Here is an 18,523-nt window from a genome sequence, read left to right as displayed (position 1 = left end):
CGGCCTGAAGTAGTTTCTTTTGCTCCTAATGTGTGGGTGTGTATGTTTCCATGAGAGGATTTTCACATGGATTATTAGAACACTACTTACCAGAGCACCTTAATCTTTAGAAGAGACAGAGCGTCTTGATTTCTAGTCTGTGAACACTCAGTAGAAAGCAGAACATTGGAGGACTACAGAGTTTCTTTCAAAAAAGAACTTTACCTAAGAAAAGCATGTTTGTTTGGTTACTTGGGCTTATTTGTTAGAAACAAAATAATTCTAATTGCAGTAAACTAATTCATTTATTCAAATGGTCATATATTTAAAACTCTGTTACCCCACAGCTAAAACTCTTTAACTCACATGGAATTTTTTGTATTTCATGTTGCTTCTTCTCTAGAAAACAGACTTTTCCTACCAGCCTGGAGATGCCTTTAACGTGATCTGTCCCAACAGTGACTCTGAGGTACAGCACCTACTCCAAAGACTGCAGCTCACAGACAGGAGAGAACATTGTGTCATCTTGAACATTAAGGCAGACACGAAGAAGAAAGGTACAGCCCTGATCTCTTATTTCCCAGGATGTCATTGGGCCAAGGGATTGGAGGTGACCAGGGCGAGTCTGCACAGATGCCCGGGGGTCGGCTGTGGATCAGCAGGCGGAACACAGCCACTTGCTGGTCTTGGAGGTTTTTAACTTTCACATCAAGTACCCTGAATGAGTCAGTTACACTGAATGAGATGGTAATAGAGTTTATGCTTATTGGACGCTTACAGACATTCAAAGTGAAGTTGAAGAATCAGCTTTTTCAAAAGTCTGGAAATCAGCAAGCTTGCAGCAAACTGGGGAACACTTAAAAAAATGAACGTAACTGGTTTTGGAGAAGCAGGTTGGTTAGTTGGGCTGATTTGTTAGGCTGTTTTTTGCAATCAGCATTATTTTGTTTCTAGGTTAGCATATTGTCATGCAAAAAAACTGTATTATATGAATCTTTTAAAAAAGTCTTTTGTTCGGAGTTCCCTGGTGGCCTAGTTGTTAGGACTCCAGGCTTTCACTGCCGGGGCTGAAGTTTAATCCCTGGTTGGGGGAACAGCCTGCAAGCCACATGGCGTGGCCAAAAAAAAAAAAAAAAATTTTTTTTTAATGTTTGTTTCTCATAGCATATTTATTTTTGCTTATTTAATATATGAAAATAATTGCTTGCTCCATAATTATAGGAAGTTATTTTTTAGTTATTTGCTTAGAATCTTGAACTGGAATTCAGTCAGTTCTGAAATTCTTTTTGAGGATGATAGGCAGTGTTATTGGACCACTGCCATCTTTTGGCTTTTTGTTCCTTTCTTTTGTTCAGTGGTTTTGGATAATTTCCCTTTCTTTTGTTCGGTGTACCTAGATTTGGTAGGTATGGCTGGTACAATAATGCTGTTGAATTTAGAACCATTGTTTTTGTAAAGTAGGTTTTTTCTTCTGTATTCCTTTTGAGGAAATTTTTTGACTGAATAAACATTGCCACAAGTCATATTGCCACAAGTACTTTGATAGCACTATAATGTAAAATATTACAGCTATTAGTGTTTTTAGGGGTGGAAAACATTGTCTTCTCTCTTTTCTGTGTCATTGACTCTTTCCCGTCTGCCTGAAAAGGAGCAGCCTTGCCCCAGCATATACCTGAGAAGTGTTCTCTCCAGTTCCTTCTTACCTGGTGCCTTGAAATACGAGCGGTTCCTAAGAAGGTATTTTTCTTTCTTCTTTGGGTGACTATTTAAAAATATGCTCACCTCTTTGTAGGTTTTATTAAATCTGGTATTTGCCCTTTGAAGGCTTAGAAAATATGGTCTTCACAGCATGTGTTCAAAATAGTTGCCAAGGTGTGCAGTGTCTTTGTAATTGTCATGGACAAATATTTTTATGTTGTGCTTATACTGAAATTTTTTGTTTTCTACTGAAATGAGATTTTTAAAGTAGGGCTTTTTCTTAATCTTATTTTTCTAGACATTAACTTGATGTAACACGGTAACTAGTGATGAACGTGGCCCTAGGTAGCATGTGTTTTCCAGCTGTACGTGGACACTCTTTCTCTCTAATTGGTGGCAGGAAGCTTGGCGTGTAGGGCCTTTCCATTGCTTGCCACCTGTTTAATGTTGTGAAGACCCCTTTTGTGTAAAAACCTGTACTTATTTATTATGTCAGAATTCTGCAGGGAACATTGAAGGGTTTTGGTAGGTTATATTGATGTTTAGATGAATTTGGAGACAGAAAGATCCACTAGATGTCAGTGTTATGCTGGGAACTACTGATTTTGTTATAACCATGTTACTCAAGTGGATATTCATGGGTAAACTTTCCAAGCTGTGCTTTACCAAACTTGTATTGCCAATGAGCATAAATAGTACCGTTATTCGGCTACCCTGTCCGCAGTGCAGTGTTTATTCTCTATTTTATTATTGTGTTTACTGCATTTGTAGTCTTTGGGAAGTGAACTACTTTATGGAGAGGCTTAGTCCTAGATACAATTTGAGTAAATCTACAGTTCACTGTGATGAGAACTTCTTGATTAATTAAATAGTTTCACAATTTTAGTTTAACTCTGCCGTTTCTGAAAATTTCATGAAGTACATATTTAAAAATATATCTTTCCTTACTGCAAAAGTATATGCTTATAAAAAGTCTGGGCACAGAAGTAAGTAACTCAGGAAGCAAAAGTGCTTCATAATCAAACCCCTGCAATTAACACTTGGATTTTGTTTTGCTAAGGAAAAATGAGGTCATGTAGTATATGTGCTGGTCTGAAACATGCCTTTTTTTACTTAAAAGGAAATGAGTTTGGATATGCCAGCATGGAAAGGTACTGAAGATACTTATAAAAGATGCTATGGGTGCAACACAGTTGTTGATTTGAGGACTTCCCTGGTGGCGCAGTGGTTAATAATCCGCCTGCCAATGCAGGGGACACGGGTTCGATCCCTGGTCCAGGAAAATCCCACATGCCACAGAGCAACAAAGCCCGTGCGCCACAACTACTGAGCCTGTGCTCTAGAGCCCGAGAGCCACAACTACTGAGCCCATGCGCCACAACTGCTGAAGCCCTCGCACCTATAGCCCATGCTCTGCAACAAGAGAAGCCACTGCAATGACAAGGCCGCGCACCACAACGAAGAGTAGCCCCTGCTCGCTGCAACTAGAGAAAGCCTGCACACAGCAACGAAGACCCAGTGCAGCCAAAAATAAATAAATAAATTTTTAAAAAATGTTTTTTTTAAGAAGAAAGCAATTGTTGATTTGATTATGGGCAGTTGGTTATTTCCAGTTTTCCACTATTTAAAAAACCTACATAGGTGAACATTCTAATTCATCTTTGCACACTTGTTTGAAGTCTTTTTTATGTTTTTATTTATTTTTATTTATTTATTATTTGGTTGCACTGGGCGACGTGTGGGATCTTAGTTCCCTGACCAGGGAATGAACCCATGCCCCCTGCATTGGAGGCATGGAGTCTTAACCACTGGACCGCCAGGGAAGTACCTGAAGTCATTTTTATTTTTATTAAAAAAGTTTTTTTTTAAACTTTTTTTTTTTAGATTTATTTAGGCTCTGCCAGGTCTTAGTTGCAGCATGTGAATTCTTAGTTGCGGCATGCATGCAGACTTCTTAGTTCCCCAACCAGGGTTCGAACCCTGGGCCCCCTGCATTGGGAGGGTAGACTCTTACCCACTGGACCACCAGGGAAGCCCCATGAAGTCTTTTTTAAAAAATAAATTCCGGGCTTCCCTGGTGGCGCAGTGGTAGCGAGTCCGCCTGCCGATGCAGGGGATACGGGTTCGTGCCCCGGTCCGGGAAGATCCCACATGCCGCGGAGCTGCTGGGCCCGTGAGCCATGGCCGTTGAGCCTGCGCGTCCGGAGCCTGTGCTCCGCAACGGGAGAGGCCACAACAGTGAGAGGCCCGCGTACCGCAAAAAAAATAAATAAATAAATTCCTTGGAGTAAAACTACTGTATTAAAAATATTTCTAACTTACGTTTTAGTAACGTTCGTCAGTTTGTTCTCTGCACAGTGCTGTATTTCCTATTTTAGTACCATGAAGTTTCTGTAAATGTAAAGTGAAAAATATTGTAAAGGATTTACAATTGCTACTGTTTTAGCCTGTAATTTAGGGAATTTTATTGACTTGAGAAAGCGTGGTGTGAAGTGTTCTTGGTAAACTCCTGTCTTACCAGAGATCCATTCAGAGACCTGGGGCTTTACACCACGACGTTTCCCAGGTGCTTGTTCTGTGTCCGGCACTTTGAAGAAGCCATGTAATTTGTTGGTATCTGGATAGTTTAAGCAGGGATTCTTGGCTGGGCCAGTGGAAACCCGTGACCCTCACAGGAACATGGATCTCATTTTCCCTGTTAACGGCATCCAGCCCTCCGGGATGTGGGAGCCATGGAATAAAAAGTCGTGGTGCCCACTCGCGTTTCAGGTAGCTTTGATGCAGATGACTTGCCGAAGTTCTTTGCTTCCCGTGAGTAATGAGAGCTTTATGTGTCCCATGATGGATGTGCTTGGAATTGCATTAGAACCAGAAGTTGTCATTAGCAAGTTTGGTCTTTTGCCCAAGAGTTGGGACTTGGTTCAGTCTCTGAGACTAGGGATCTGGGACTTCCTTGTGTTGCTTTATTTATGTTCTTCTCCTCCTCTTTCCACGACGGGTCTGAGGTGACTCAGAGGCCCTGTGCAGGGGTCTGGATGCTGTGGCCCTCACTGTTTGTCAGCCTCTGCCCACGTCCGCGTTTCCTTGCATTTGTGTTGAAGCGCACGTGCTCCCCAGGAGCCGCGCTTTTGCCTGCCTCCCGGGCCCTCCTGTGGCTCTGCCATCTCTTTGGCTGCCCGTCACTTCCGTTCTTCCGTGCAGCCCGCCTTCAGCTCAAGCCTGCCTTCTGGGGAGCCTCTGGCCTCAGAAGCCCTGAACGTCCGTGTGCCCTGGTGGACAGGCAGCCTGTCGCACACTGGTTGCTTCTTGACTTCTGTTGCTCTCACTCGCCTGTGAAGCCTTTTGGGCAAGTGAGGTGTCCTCTTTGCCCAGTGCTTTACCTGCCCAGTGCCTGTCATAACAGTGGTCAAATAAATGTAGAAATCTGGGTTGCAATCATCAGCTAAGGCGAGAAAAGGTACTGTGTCCCGAGATAAAAACGTTAAGTTGTGAGACTTTCTGATTACACACATATACCTGCCATGTAATTTGAGATTGGGTTGGTTTAAGGTATAGGGAAGGTGACCAAAAATGGAACATACAAGTGGGGTTTGCCTAACAGGCTGCCATTAAAACTCATAACAAATGAAATGCTCTTGTCCTGACCACACTCCTCGTGACCACACTCACTTTTTCTTCGATAACTGGGCACATCCCCGGGTGGGTACTCACCCAGCGTTCTAACGGCTGTAACCACAGAGCGCGTGGTGACTTAAGTCGGCTTCCTCGGCCACAGGCGTTCTTGCGAGCCCTCGTGGACCACACTGACGACGGCGTGGAGAAGCGACGGCTGCAGGAGCTGTGCAGCAGGCAGGGGGCGGCCGACTACAACCGCTTCGTCAGAGACTCCCGTGCCTGCCTTTTAGACCTCCTGCTGGCCTTTCCGTCCTGCCAGCCTCCGCTCGGCCTCCTGCTTGGTGAGTGGTCGCTGTCACAGTCACCCTGGCCCCGAGGGGCAGCCTCTCCGTGGTAAGAGCACCTCTGAGTTCTCTGCAGGCCTGTGGGAGTGCCCCTCGATCACTGTGATCAGTAAGTAAGCGTCTTACAGCTGCTCTTCACGCTGCCTTGACAGCTGAACTGCCTTCTTGAAGTCAAAGAATCTCTCTTCCAAGCTTAACTTTTTATTTTTTAATTTTTCTTTCCTACCGTTGTCACTGTCATTTGCTCTCTTAATACAGCCAGCCTTAATTCTCTTTTTTTGCTCAGCCTTCAGCCTCTACTCTGTTTTTCAGAAAGCTCTTAGCCAAATTTTATCTAAAAATGAGGTTTCCAAGAGAAGGATCTTTTTCAAAGATAGTGATAATTGATGGAGTCTGATGAAGCGTGCGCTCTGTGTGCAGGGTACAGAAATGTCCCTACCTGGGCAAGTCCACCAGTACAAACAAGTGGCCTTACTCACGGTGCCCCGGGGCATTAGCCTTGGGAGAGACAAAATATCCAGATGTAAAAAGATCACATGCTGTTTTTTTGCCCAGATTGTGTCTTCTGGTCCTCATACTCCAACAGAAGAGAGTTTAAGATCTTCCCTGGGGAACTGGCTTCAGGAATTGGAGACGTTTACTAGGGACAGTGACTATAAAAATCTTATAGGATTTTAAAACCTTTGTTACTTTCCTATGCTTGTAATTTTGTCGTCTCCTCTCTGTTTTCCTTGGTGATAAATAGTAAAATGTTTAAAATTTGCATTTGTGTTTGGTGACAGGAAAACATGTACTTTTTACCCAAGGTCCCTTTTGATGCTGAGTACGGTTAAGGACACTCTGCCTTACAAGCCAGGCCCTGCCTTCTTTCCCTTTTTATTTCTTAGTATTCTCTTTCCTCCTCCTCAGAGTGGTGAGGCAGCCCTTCCTGCTTTCCTGTTTGAAGGAACACTCTTACCCTCCTTAGTTGAGTCTTTTGAGCTAATAGAGGTGTTGGGATAACATCCAGAACACCCATTAGGGAAGTTATAAGAAGTCTTGTAAAGCTGTTGATCATGGAAAAATTGTTCCAATTCTTTTTATAGATTTTCTGTTACCTTTTTAAGCTTATATGTATCATTTATTATATAGTTATGTAAAAAAATTAAAGGCATTGAGACATAAAAGTTTTAATTATTTTCTAATTTCTGTAAGAAAACTTAATATAACTAAAGTATTAAGGTGAGCCCTCTATTAAACCTTATCCTGATATTACAACTGTAAGACATTTTAGAAAGGTCTTGTTAAATTTTTGCTAAATAACTACCAGAAATATAACATACGGAACACAAAAAATTATCAGGGTTTGATAGTGGACAATCAGATATTCAAATACTGACTTCTTAATCTCCTTTTAAAAGAGTACCTATGTTTCTTAAAACCACTAGGTTTCTGGATAACTTGATTGAAAAATGTCCACCATTACACTCCTATTTTTTTGTTATTATCATACAAATATTATGATGGAAAAATATTTCAAGCCTAAGTATTTTCCATAGTCCATAATCTTTTTTGGGTCATGATCTTTTTTCAAATCTGGAAACTCTGGACACACTCCAGAAAACAGTGTAATTGGTTCCTTGACTGAGGCCGATTCATGGACCCTACTCTTACTACCCTTTGATGTTTAAAAAAAAAAACAAGACAGCTTTTAGGTAGAAATACTGAGTTCAGATTGAGGAAATGTGATATGTCTGGTCTTTAAGAATTGGAAAAAAAGTATTTAGTGATATTTTACTTAGATACAGTGAATTTATGTGTTCTCTAAAATATGATTTAAAATTAAAACAAGTTATTTAGAAATTCTAAATAAGAAAATAGGAAAAATAGGAATCAAATTCAGATCTTTACATACAATTTACATATATATATATAATTTATTTTCAGTAGGAATGAATTAATAATTGCTTATTTTAATTTTTTTCTAGAACATCTTCCTAAGCTCCAACCCAGACCATATTCATGTGCAAGGTACTGATGTTTATTAACGTAATACTTAGCCTCTTTCTCCTAAAATGTGATGAAACTCTGACTTCCAAATGCTTAGTAGTTACAAATCCATTTACTGAAAACTTACCAAATTTGTGCAAGACAGTAGCAGACGTGATGAGGAGTGAAGAAGACCAGGCTTGGACTGTGTCCTCCCGGAGTTCATAGGGTGTGGCTCTTCAGTGTCTCCCGTGGTCCAGAGCCGTGTCCCCACTTAACGAGTCTGCAGGTCCTCCACCTGTGGCCTTTACTGGTGTGCCCGGCCGCCTTCCCTGGGTGGACGTAGGGAAGAGGGAGGAAAGCTGGTATAAATCTCATTCAGTCTTGGCGGCAAACAGGTAACCAGAAACTCTCCTGAATGACATCACAAAACTAGGTCGGGGCGGGGGGGCTTTGAAGTAAGCAACAGAGCTGTTTTCTGAAGAGGAAGAAGGTAGGTTTAGAGCCCATTAGGAAATACCCTCATGCAGTAAAAAAGGCCTAGCTTGGCCTGTATGTGTTAGTCCTGGGGCGGAGTTTACAAACTTATCTCTGTGTCTTTGCAGCTCGAGTCTGTTTCACCCAGGGAAGCTTCATTTCATTTTTAACATTGTGGAGTTTTGGTCTGACACCACGGCGGTGGCTGTGCGGAAGGGCGTGTGCACAGGCTGGCTGGCTACATTGGTTGAATCGATTCTTCAGCCGAACACACATGCCTCCCGGGCAGACGATGAGAAGGTCCTGGCGCCCGAGGTACTAGGAGTGGGCAGTTTGGGCATCCTTAGAGGTGTGCTCTTTGCCCGATTAGAAAAAACAATGTAGGGTCCCCTGCATTGTCCATTCCCATCACATTATTCAAAGGAAAGTTTATGCCCCCCTTGAATTTTAATGTCTCTTTTGGAAAGTCAGGAGAACCTTACTTTCACTCAGTGTAGTCCATGTGTTTCCTAAATGTGTAAAGCATGAGTTTTATATAATACACACACTCTTTGCTTCTTGCTTGTCACATTCATCAAGGGGAAGACCTTTGCGTTAATGTTCGTGGTAGCTCGGCACAGCAGGGATCCAGTGCACAGTGAAGGCTGGCAATGAGGAACAGCCTCGTTTATGCTCAGTCGGTGTCCTGTGCTCCAAAGAAGTCATCTTAAAATGGCAGTTGACAACCAGAGATTAATATTATGTCCTTCAGTTTTGGGTGGTAGGATTTTCCCCTGCCCCTGTTTCTTCCCCTTTTGTTGGCGCCGTGGTGTTATTTTATATTTTGATCCACACTTGGCAAAGTCTCACTCGAGACTGTGTGCATAGGGAGCAATTACGTTCTCCCTCCTCAGCCACAAGGATGGTTGAAATTTAAAAGAAATTTCAGTCTTTGTCATGAAGTCTTCTCCGTGGTATTGAAGAATGAACATGTCAGTTGTAATGTTATCTTATTACTGGTTTGGTTGCTGTAAGTTAATGAAGTTAAAAAGTTGACAGCACTTAGGGGGAATTAAGACTTCTGATACACACTTGAGTGAGCTTAAGGGAAGCGTAGGGCTTAAAATTACCCTTTAACTTGGTATTTTCCCAATCTGCTGCCTGGAACAGGTGCTTTACCGTGTGTGTCCCTCATGTCAACAAAATATTGAGGACATGAGAAACTTCTTTTTTGTAAAGAAATATTGTAGTACGGACAAGAAAGTATTGTGTCACTTCGTGATCTCATAAAAATAGCAGATGATCTCCAGAAAGCTAAAAAAGAAAACGTATATTGATGCTGTATTACAAACACCGAGCATGGGTGCCTTTCACATATTCTTTCTTTCCTCCCTCCTGCCCTTTTCTTCTTCTTTCCACATTTTAACAGATTTTTGTTGACTACCCAGTGTTGAGGCACTAGAGGTACAGATAGAAAGGATATAATTTAAAGCTACTTAAATTTCGCTGTGCCATGTAGTCCCATATTTTATTCAGGATCCATCCACCGTGTGCCCTCCCCCGAGTGGTAGATAGTACTGTTGTTCACAGATGCCCCTGCCCCCTGAGGAAGAGTAGACTTGCCCTCCCATTCATGTGTAGCCTGGCCATGGGACCAGCCTTGGCCAGTGAAAGGTGAGCAGACAGGATTATGCCACATCTCAGCAGGCGCTCTGGACCTGATAGGACGCTGTGGCTTGCCTCTCTTGCTCTTTCGCTCTGACATCAGGTGGAATGATTCAGGTCAGGGATGCTCCTTGGGTTTGGATCCAAGTGAAGGAGATCGTGGTGCAGAGCTGCAGCCATTGAGCAGAGCCAGAAGTAAGCGTTTGCTCTTGGAAGCCATCGGAGCTGACTAGTATTCTGGTCTCTTTGCCGTCCCTGGAACACAGGAAGTGTGGTCTCTTTAGCAGTTTCCTGCCATACCCATCCTATCCTGTTTTATTTTGCTTCCTGGGACTCATCATTACCTGTCATTCTATAAATATATGTTTGTTTATTGTCTTTTCCACCCACTAGAATATAAGTCCCATGAAGACAGATTTGGTTTTGCTCATTTCTCTGTCCTAGTGTTTGTCATATTGCGTACCTTCAGTAACATTTTTAAGTGGATGAATCAAGTGAATAAGGCTAATGTAATATTAATTACAGGTTCACTCCAAAATGAGAACAATCATTTGATACAGCTCTGCCAGTTCTCCATTTAAAAAGTACTGTGTTCATCCTGTTGATGAACTTCAGACAATTTTCCTTGAATTAGAGGTTAAAATATATACAATTATACCAGCAGGGAATGGAGGGAAGATTCCTGTCATTCTTAACTATTAGTATCACTCTGTGTAACTAAAGCATATGGCAAAGTGAAACTGAAAGATGAATATATTTACAAATTGATTCCCTTAAGTATCCCTGGCACATGATTTAGAAGAAAACCCTTTTGAAATTATAGCAAAAAGATTTTGTTTATCTATATATCACTTATTCTAGTTTTGCAACACAGGTAACATGGGACCTAGAGTAGCAAAGGTAGCGCAGTGCTCTAGTATCTTTGGGGCAGCCCCTTAATTTCTCTTTTCGCTTGCCCAATTTTCACTTAAAACCTTCACCCCATCTTGATGTTAATCTTCATTGCCCCTTTATGTCCTAACGTGAAGAAGAATGTCTTCATTTTTCTGTGAATTTCTCCATGACACCTATAATGGGTTGCCTACTAGGAAGCAGATCTTTTTCCTGGGCCTAGAAAAAGAACTCAATTATTATTTATTCAGTGTTCTATCTCAGAAATATCATGCCTGTCATTTTTAAAATATCTTTGATTTGGATAGAAAAGAAAAATTTACAAGACAGACTTGTTTATTTCTCTGCACTGACAAATGTGTTTGTGGTTTCAGTAAGATTTAATGCTGCTATTTAATTTTATGATGCTTCTTTGAGGGGAAGTTGCACTTTCTTTAGCAGGCATCACCTTGGTTATATGCTTTTGTCTGTTTTTTTTCTGAACTTATGAGCATTGGTTTAATATTCCAGATATCCATATCTCCTCGGGCAACAAATTTTTTCCATTTACCAAATGACCCCTCAGTCCCCATCATAATGGTGGGTCCAGGAACCGGCATAGCGCCTTTCATTGGCTTCCTGCAACATAGGTATGTGTTTTCTTTGGCTGGTGAGAAAATGTGTCCCTTGTGGTCCTGGGTGGAAGTATGTAATAGAGAGCTTTTTTGTTTCTTCAGTGGTTTTTAGGATATTGGACTTTGGTTGTAAAATTTTTATTTTAAAAAATTATTATCAGATGTGTGATAGCATAGCATAATTTGTCACCATGGGAAAAGTAAATATATCTTTTAGAAATTGTGCTTTGTACTGGAACTTCCATTTTTACTCTAGTACATTCTTTTTCTTTTTCCCCTGCTGAACCATAGTTTATAGTGCATGTATTAGGGGACAAATTTCAAGCACACCTTTATGCTGTGGTGATGTGCAGCTGTCCATCTATTCCTTAGCTAGATAAAATTGGTAGTCACAAAGATCCAAGTACATCAACAGTTTCAAAGTTAAACCCTTAACATCAGTAATTTTCAACAGAATGATATTAATACATGTATATTTGTATCAGAACACAACTATTTTTTATAAAATAAATAAATAAAATTGTGCTTCTCTCCCTGTTGGTGAAATAACAATTCTTAGGTAATATTCCCCAGATAGTGGAATAATATCCTTTGGACAAAGTCTTTTTGTTCTTTTCTTTTCTTTTCTTTTTTCTTAAGAAATCAAAAAAGTAGGGCGTGTCCTTCATTTCTGAAACATTTCACAGCAGACCATTCTACCTTTTAAAACCCGGTGCCAGGACCTGGTGGCGCAGTGGTTGAGGGTCCACCTGCCAATGCAGGGGACACGGGTTCGATCCCTGGTCTGGGAGGATCCCACATGCTTTAGAGCAACTGGACCCGTGCACTGAGGCTGCTGAGCCTGTGCTCTAGAGCCTGCAAGCCACAACTACTAGGCCCATGCACCACAACTGCTGAGGCCCGTGCACCTAGAGCCCATGCATGCTCTGCAACAGGAGAGGCCGCAGCAATGAGAGGCCCGTGCACTGTGGCGAAGAGTGGCCCCCACTCACTGCAACTGGAGAGGGCCCGCGCGCAGCGAAGACTCAACGTAGCCAAAAATAAAGAAAATGAATGAATTTATTTTAAAAAAAAATCCCTGTGCCACTTTTCTATTATGTTAATTGAGAGTTAATTTTTATTTATAAAATTGTTATGAATATTTAATGTAGAAATTAGTCTGGGTTTCACAATGTGATAATTTGAATTATCCTCACTACAGAGATGTCATATAAAGCTCATAGATGTCTGCAGCTCATAGGTAAACTTACTTTTTGTAGTGTCTGCTGGAGTGGCCCAAGTACCCTGCGGGTAGTGAAATGTTAATTCAGTACATGGACTTTGAGTGACTGGGAAGGTGGATTTTACAGACCTAGCTGTAGAGGTAAAAGGAAAATGATTGCTTTTACCTATTCTTTATATCAAACATCTTTCTTTTTCACTTAGAGAGAAACTCCAAGAACATCACCCAGATGGACACTTTGGAGCGATGTGGTTGTTTTTTGGCTGCAGACATAAGGATAGGGATTATTTATTCAGGTACTTCACAATTCTAGCATTGTAAGACTCAGCCATGCCATACAATGCTAATTTCAGACTTTTTCAACTTTAAATTACAAACCTTCCAGTGACCTATTAGATATTTTTTTTTCAGAGAGGAGCTCAGACATTTCCTTAAGTGTGGAATTCTCACTCACTTGAAAGTTTCCTTCTCAAGAGATGCTCCTGTGGGAGAGGAAGAAGCCCCAGCAAAGTATGTGCAAGACAATATCCAGCGTCACAGCAAGCAGGTGGCAAGGGTCCTTCTTCAGGAGAACGGTCATGTTTACGTGTGTGGGTAAGTGGCCGTCATGCTCAAGCGCCGGGGAGGTCAGGGCAGTCAGTAATGTTTATTAAAGAGACCAGGGACCGATTGGTTAATGATCTGGACGTGTATGGATGAGAGATTTGATTTTTAAGTACAGGAATAGAAATACAAGCTCTAAAATGCTTTTTAACATACACTTAATGGCCAAGAAGTTGGCCAGCGTGGCCCCCCCCAAAAAAAAGAAAATTAACTCATGCATTGGGGATTGCTTTGTGCTGTTTTAAATACATGTTTTTAGCCTCTGAACGTTACATTCTGTCTCAGGATTGATTTTGTTGTATCAGTAAATAGTGAATATGTGATTTGTGCAGTCGACCTAGCCAAGGAAAACAGTTTTGGTTTTGACTCTGAGAATGTGGGTCTAGGATCCTTTTTCTTTAGGGCATAATTTATGACGTCAAAGTTGACATAAGCCAGGAGTCATTCTTACGTTTCATCTACTTTTTGACATAAGATCCATTATAGAAACCCAAGATTGCCATAGAAAATAAAAATTTTAGGAACTTAGCTACTTGTTTTAATGGAACTCAAACATGTTTGCCAGTTAAAAAGGAGTTCTGAAATAAGAAATTACTCTTTTTTTTAATCCTAACACATCCCTGGCATTGAAAACATTCCATAAGTCATCAGGTCAGTTTTTTTTGTTTGTTTAATTTTTTTAAACTATGATACAGAAAAATAAATACTGGCATAGTGACCTAGAATACATATAATTGAAAAGGTTCATAAAACAAAACTTCCTTTTTCTACTTACTTTTTATGACACATTCTGATAGCTTTTATTTCGTTTGTTCTGTCATTTTACAAAAAGCTGACTTTGGCTACGAAGTTGATTTCATGACCCATTAACGACTCCTCAGCTAGAAAACGCTGCTCTAGGTCAGAAAGGGCAGAGCTTCTGGACGCTGTGTTGGTTTACATTTTCATTTACTTTTAGTGAAGCATTTGATCTTTTGTTTGCAGAGGACAGTGCTGTCAGTGTCAGATACAGGCTGAAGGCTTAGATGCAGCTCTAAGTAATGGAGGTGAAGTCCGTTGTGCAAACATACGTACAAATATATGAGTAACTGGTAATTGAGAACTTGGAGGGGTTCTTAAACATCTTAAAAAACTCCTAAAACATTAACCCAGAAATAACTCTGACCCGTCCCTGGTGCTTCATTTTTCCCATCCGTGGAGTGAAGCTGATGGCGTTCATGGCCGGTCAGAGGTGAGGGCTCAGGGTGCCCCCCAACGGCGCGCTGACATGGACCGGACCCAGGAGACGGAGGAGGGAGCGAACTTGTCCCTCAGCCCAGGGGACGCCGACTCAAAGGGGAGCCTTTGCTGCTGATAGTCAAGTGGGAAGCAGACAGAGGGGCACCTGCAGCCGCGGGACATGGGGAAGGGCCGTGGGGATAGAAGTGATCTCAGAGTGCTTGAGGGGAGAGCGTGACAGCCGATAAAACTTTCTCAGGAAATCTTACTGTGGGGGCAGGGCACGTTCAATTCCTGAGATGTTGGAATCCCGTCAGACACTTGCATTCAATAAACATTCGAGTGCCTACTAAGTACTTGGCACTGTGCAGATGTCGAGAGATAAATGGCAAATGAGATGCACTCCTGTCCCAAGCCACCTGCTCCCTGTGGGAAGGCCAGGTCTGCAGATGCTCGCGGTATTCCGGGTGCTGTGCGGGGGCCACAGGAGCGCACAGGAGGAGCCCCTTGCCCGACCTGCAAACGAAAGCGCTGGGACGTGGAAACACACTTAATAGAGGGCCAGCCCTTGGCGCGTTCTCAGTGAACGTGTCTGTTAATAACTCAGCGTGTGCACGCGTGCCTGTGAAGGCTTAGACGTGTCCGGGAGCTTGTTGCCCTCAGGAATGCCTTGAGAATAGAGGGAAGACAGGTGAGGAGGGGCCCGCTTGTGAGGTCCTCAGACATGTAAAGATTTCGGCTGCTCCCAGAGCTCGGACGCCTTTGAAGGGTTCAAAGCTGTGAATGGGGTGGTCAGCATTGCATGTGACAGTGGTCCTGGGCGAAGGCCTGTCCCTGGGGGAGTGGTAGGTGCCTGGACACCTGAGGGACACTTTCCAGAGAAGTGGAGGGAGGACTAAGGTGTAGCGACAGAGTCTCGGTAGTGAGGTTCGTGAATTAAGGAGGATTTGGTAAAAATCCCTGTTTCTTACACAGTAATGCCGTTATTCTTTTTTTTAGAGATGCTAAGAATATGGCCAAGGATGTAAATGATGTCCTTGTGGAGATAATAAGCAAAGAGGTTGGAGTTGAAAAACTAGAAGCAATGAAAACATTGGCTACTTTAAAAGAAGAAAAACGGTATCTTCAGGATATTTGGTGATAAAATTGGAAAATAAAGGAAGAGAATTAAGCTTTTTGGCTGAAAGTACTAAAAGACAACTTTACTGAAGCTTGAGACTTCCGATTTTTAAAATTAAAAATTTTTTTCAACATTTCTTGGAGGAGGTCGGGGGCTGGCATGGGGAGTGAACCATTTAACAGTGTAATAAGCTTTCAATTCAGGTTCCAATATCTGCCCCCCCACCCTCCCTAAACCACCCTGAGCTGAAAAAGGCAGCCCGCGCTCCTCCGCCAGCACCTCCCGGGGCGCCTCTCCCTCCTGGAGAGCTTCTCCAGGGACCGCGACCAGATCACAGGGCATCTCTAGCAGTACCTGTGAAGGCTTCTCAGTACGGGATACGGGCACGTGCGTCACCTGGGTAGATAGTTAAATCTTGTGAGCTAGTCACTGTTTCTTTTTTAAATAATCTAAAAATAATTTATATTCTTATGTAAAATATACAATAAAAATATTCATATTAGTGCATTAAAATTACATATGTATAGCATATCTAATTACATGTTTATATAATTTTATCAAATGGTTTATTACCAAAACTATATTTCTGATAAAAAAATACTTTAAGGTAATGCTTATAGGGATTTTTTTATGCTAGAAATCCAAAATATATTTTGAAATTCCACTCTGGCATGTGATTTATTTACCACAGTTACTTCTGTTTAATATCACAGTGTCAGAATTTAGGGAATTTGCATTCACTTTACAGATGCAAGCAAGTGCATATTTAAATAAAGCTACCACCCTTTTCTCCTCCTCTGTCCAGCCCCCAGCCCACCCCCATTCCCCACCTTTTCATTTCTGCTCCTTTCGACATATTTTTTAGTTTTTCCACGTAATTTATTTTACCTCCATGATATCACACAAGTTGTAACCTGGGCTTAAAATACCTACTTAATATCCTTGTATTTTTAAAATTGCTACTATTGTCTGACTATTTTGTGTCTTCCAAATTCATATATTCAAATCCTGACTCCAGCGTGATGGTGGTAGGAGCTGGGGCCTTTGCGGAATGGTTAGGTCATGACGCTGGAGCCCTCAGGAATGGGGTCAGCGCCCTTGTTACAGGAGGTCCCACAGAGCTCCCCGCTCCTTCCCCCTGTGAGGACATCGTGGAAGTCGGCTGTCTGCAACCCTGAGGCCTTCACCAGAACCCGACAACACTGGCACCTGGTCTTTCCAGCTTCCAGAACTGTGAGAAATTCTATTGTCTGTTAGCCACCCAGTGGTATTTTGTTACAGCAGCTCGAATGGACTAAGACAGTTCCCGGTGACACGTTCTCTTTTTTTTGTCAAAACGGAAATCAAAATGTAAAAGGGGTATGAAAACTTTTCTCCTACTCTCAGGTATATATTGTTTTTTTATGAAAGAGATTGGCATTTAAAAAACAAATCTTCACCTGTCAGAGGTTTCTGGTCATTTTGAAAAATGAAGATCTGAAGGAAATATTATATAATCTTAAGATTTGTTAAGGCTTCGTGGCTGTTTATTATAACCTCTAATCTCAAATATTTTACAATAGAAATATTTCCAAAAAAACAAAAGGCATAAGAAAACATAGCAAGCAAAATTGTATGCATATGTTATATATATCAGCCAAAATAGACTCAAGGTGAAAACATGAAAAGGGACAAAGAACAATATTCCTTATTGATAACTCTAACAAGAATACATGACAATTAAGAACTTGTCTCCATCTTTTTGAATTATGGTTTTCTCAAGGTATATGCCCAGTAGTGGGATTGCTGGGTCGTATGGTAGTTCTGTTTTTAGTTTTTTAAGGAACCTCCATACCGTTCTCCATGGTGGCTGTATCAATTTACATTGCCGCCAATGGTGCAAGAGTGTTCCCTTTTCTCCACACCCTCTCCAGCGTTTGTTTTTTGTAGATTTTCTGATGATGCTTATTCTAACTGGTGTGAGGTGATACCGCACTGTAGTTCTGATTTGCATTTCTCTAATAATTAGTGATGTTGAGCATCTTTTCATGCGCCTCTCGGCCATCTGTATGTCTTCTTTGGAGAAACGTCTATTTAGGTCTTCCACCCATTTTTGGATTGGGTTGTTTTGTTTTTTTGATATTGAGCTGCATGAGCTATTTGTATATTTTGGAGATTAATTCTTTGTCAGTTGCTTCATTTGCAAATATTTTCTCCCATTCTGAAGGTTGTCTCCCCGTCTTGTTTATGGTTTCCTTTGCTATGCAAAAGCTTTTAAGTTTGATTAGGTCCCATTTGTTTATTTTTGTTTATATTTTCATTACTCGAGAAGGTGGGTCAACAAAAGATCCCCCCCACCAGTGTTCATTGCAGCACTGTTTACAGTAGCCAGGTCATGGAAGTGACCGAAATGTCCATCAACAGATGAATGGATAAAGAAGATGTGGTACATATATACAGTGGAATAGTACTCAGCTATAAAAAGGAATGAAATTGGGTCATTTGTAGAGATATGGATGGACCTAGAGTCTGTCATACGAAGTGAAGCAAGTCAGAAAGAGAAAAACAAATATTGTATATTAACACATGTATGTGGAATCTAGAAAAATAATACAGACGAACCTATTTCCAGGGCAGGAATAGTGATGCAGACGTAGAGAACGGAAGTGTGGACACCAGGGAAAGGGGAGGGTGGGATGAATTGGGAGATTAGATTTGACATAAATACACGACCGTGTGTAAAGCAGATAGCTAGTGGGAACATGCAGTGTAGAGCAGAGAGCTCAGCTTGGTGCTCTGTGATGACCTAGATGGGCGGGATGGGAGGGAGGTCCAAGAGGGAGGGGATATATGTATACATACAGCTGATTCGCTTCCTTGTACAGCAGAAACTAATACAACATTGTAAAGCAGCTATACTCCAATAAAAAAGTTTTGTTCATTTTGTTGTCTGTCCATGCGTGACCCCAAAACTGATAGGTCCCTAAAGACAGACTGAGGAGTGTCTGTAGTGGCCCCAGAACCGGACCCGAGCCATCTGAGTTATGCACAACATCCGGGTTATTTCTGTAGGTTGTTAGATACCAAGTTTAGGTGAGTATTGGTCAGCTGTTCCCTCACAGTGTGCCAGCAGGTGATGGTGAAACTAGAT

At 41.7% G+C, this 18,523-nt stretch overlaps 1 protein-coding gene across 1 annotated transcript in view; it reads left to right on the top strand.

Moving 5' to 3' along the window:
* Positions 1-15,420, top strand: part of MTRR (5-methyltetrahydrofolate-homocysteine methyltransferase reductase) — a gene marked incomplete at its 5' end in the record, with an annotated part of 29,154 nt that extends 13,734 nt beyond the window's left edge. The window contains 9 exons of the mRNA XM_079702218.1: positions 383-536; positions 1,628-1,716; positions 5,453-5,633; positions 7,604-7,646; positions 8,210-8,396; positions 11,127-11,245; positions 12,656-12,748; positions 12,864-13,046; positions 15,273-15,420. Coding sequence (XP_079558344.1) covers positions 383-536; positions 1,628-1,716; positions 5,453-5,633; positions 7,604-7,646; positions 8,210-8,396; positions 11,127-11,245; positions 12,656-12,748; positions 12,864-13,046; positions 15,273-15,414 — 1,191 coding nt within the window. The 3' untranslated portion in view covers positions 15,415-15,420. The remainder of the gene's footprint in view (positions 1-382; positions 537-1,627; positions 1,717-5,452; positions 5,634-7,603; positions 7,647-8,209; positions 8,397-11,126; positions 11,246-12,655; positions 12,749-12,863; positions 13,047-15,272) is intronic.
* Between the last annotated feature and the right edge of the window lie 3,103 nt (positions 15,421-18,523).

The sequence above is a fragment of the Hyperoodon ampullatus genome (genome assembly GCF_949752795.1).
Source record: "Hyperoodon ampullatus genome assembly, chromosome: 4".
NCBI lineage: Eukaryota > Metazoa > Chordata > Mammalia > Artiodactyla > Ziphiidae > Hyperoodon > Hyperoodon ampullatus.
The sequence above is the reverse complement of the archived record's forward strand: the minus strand, read 5'-3'. Positions and strand labels throughout refer to the sequence as shown.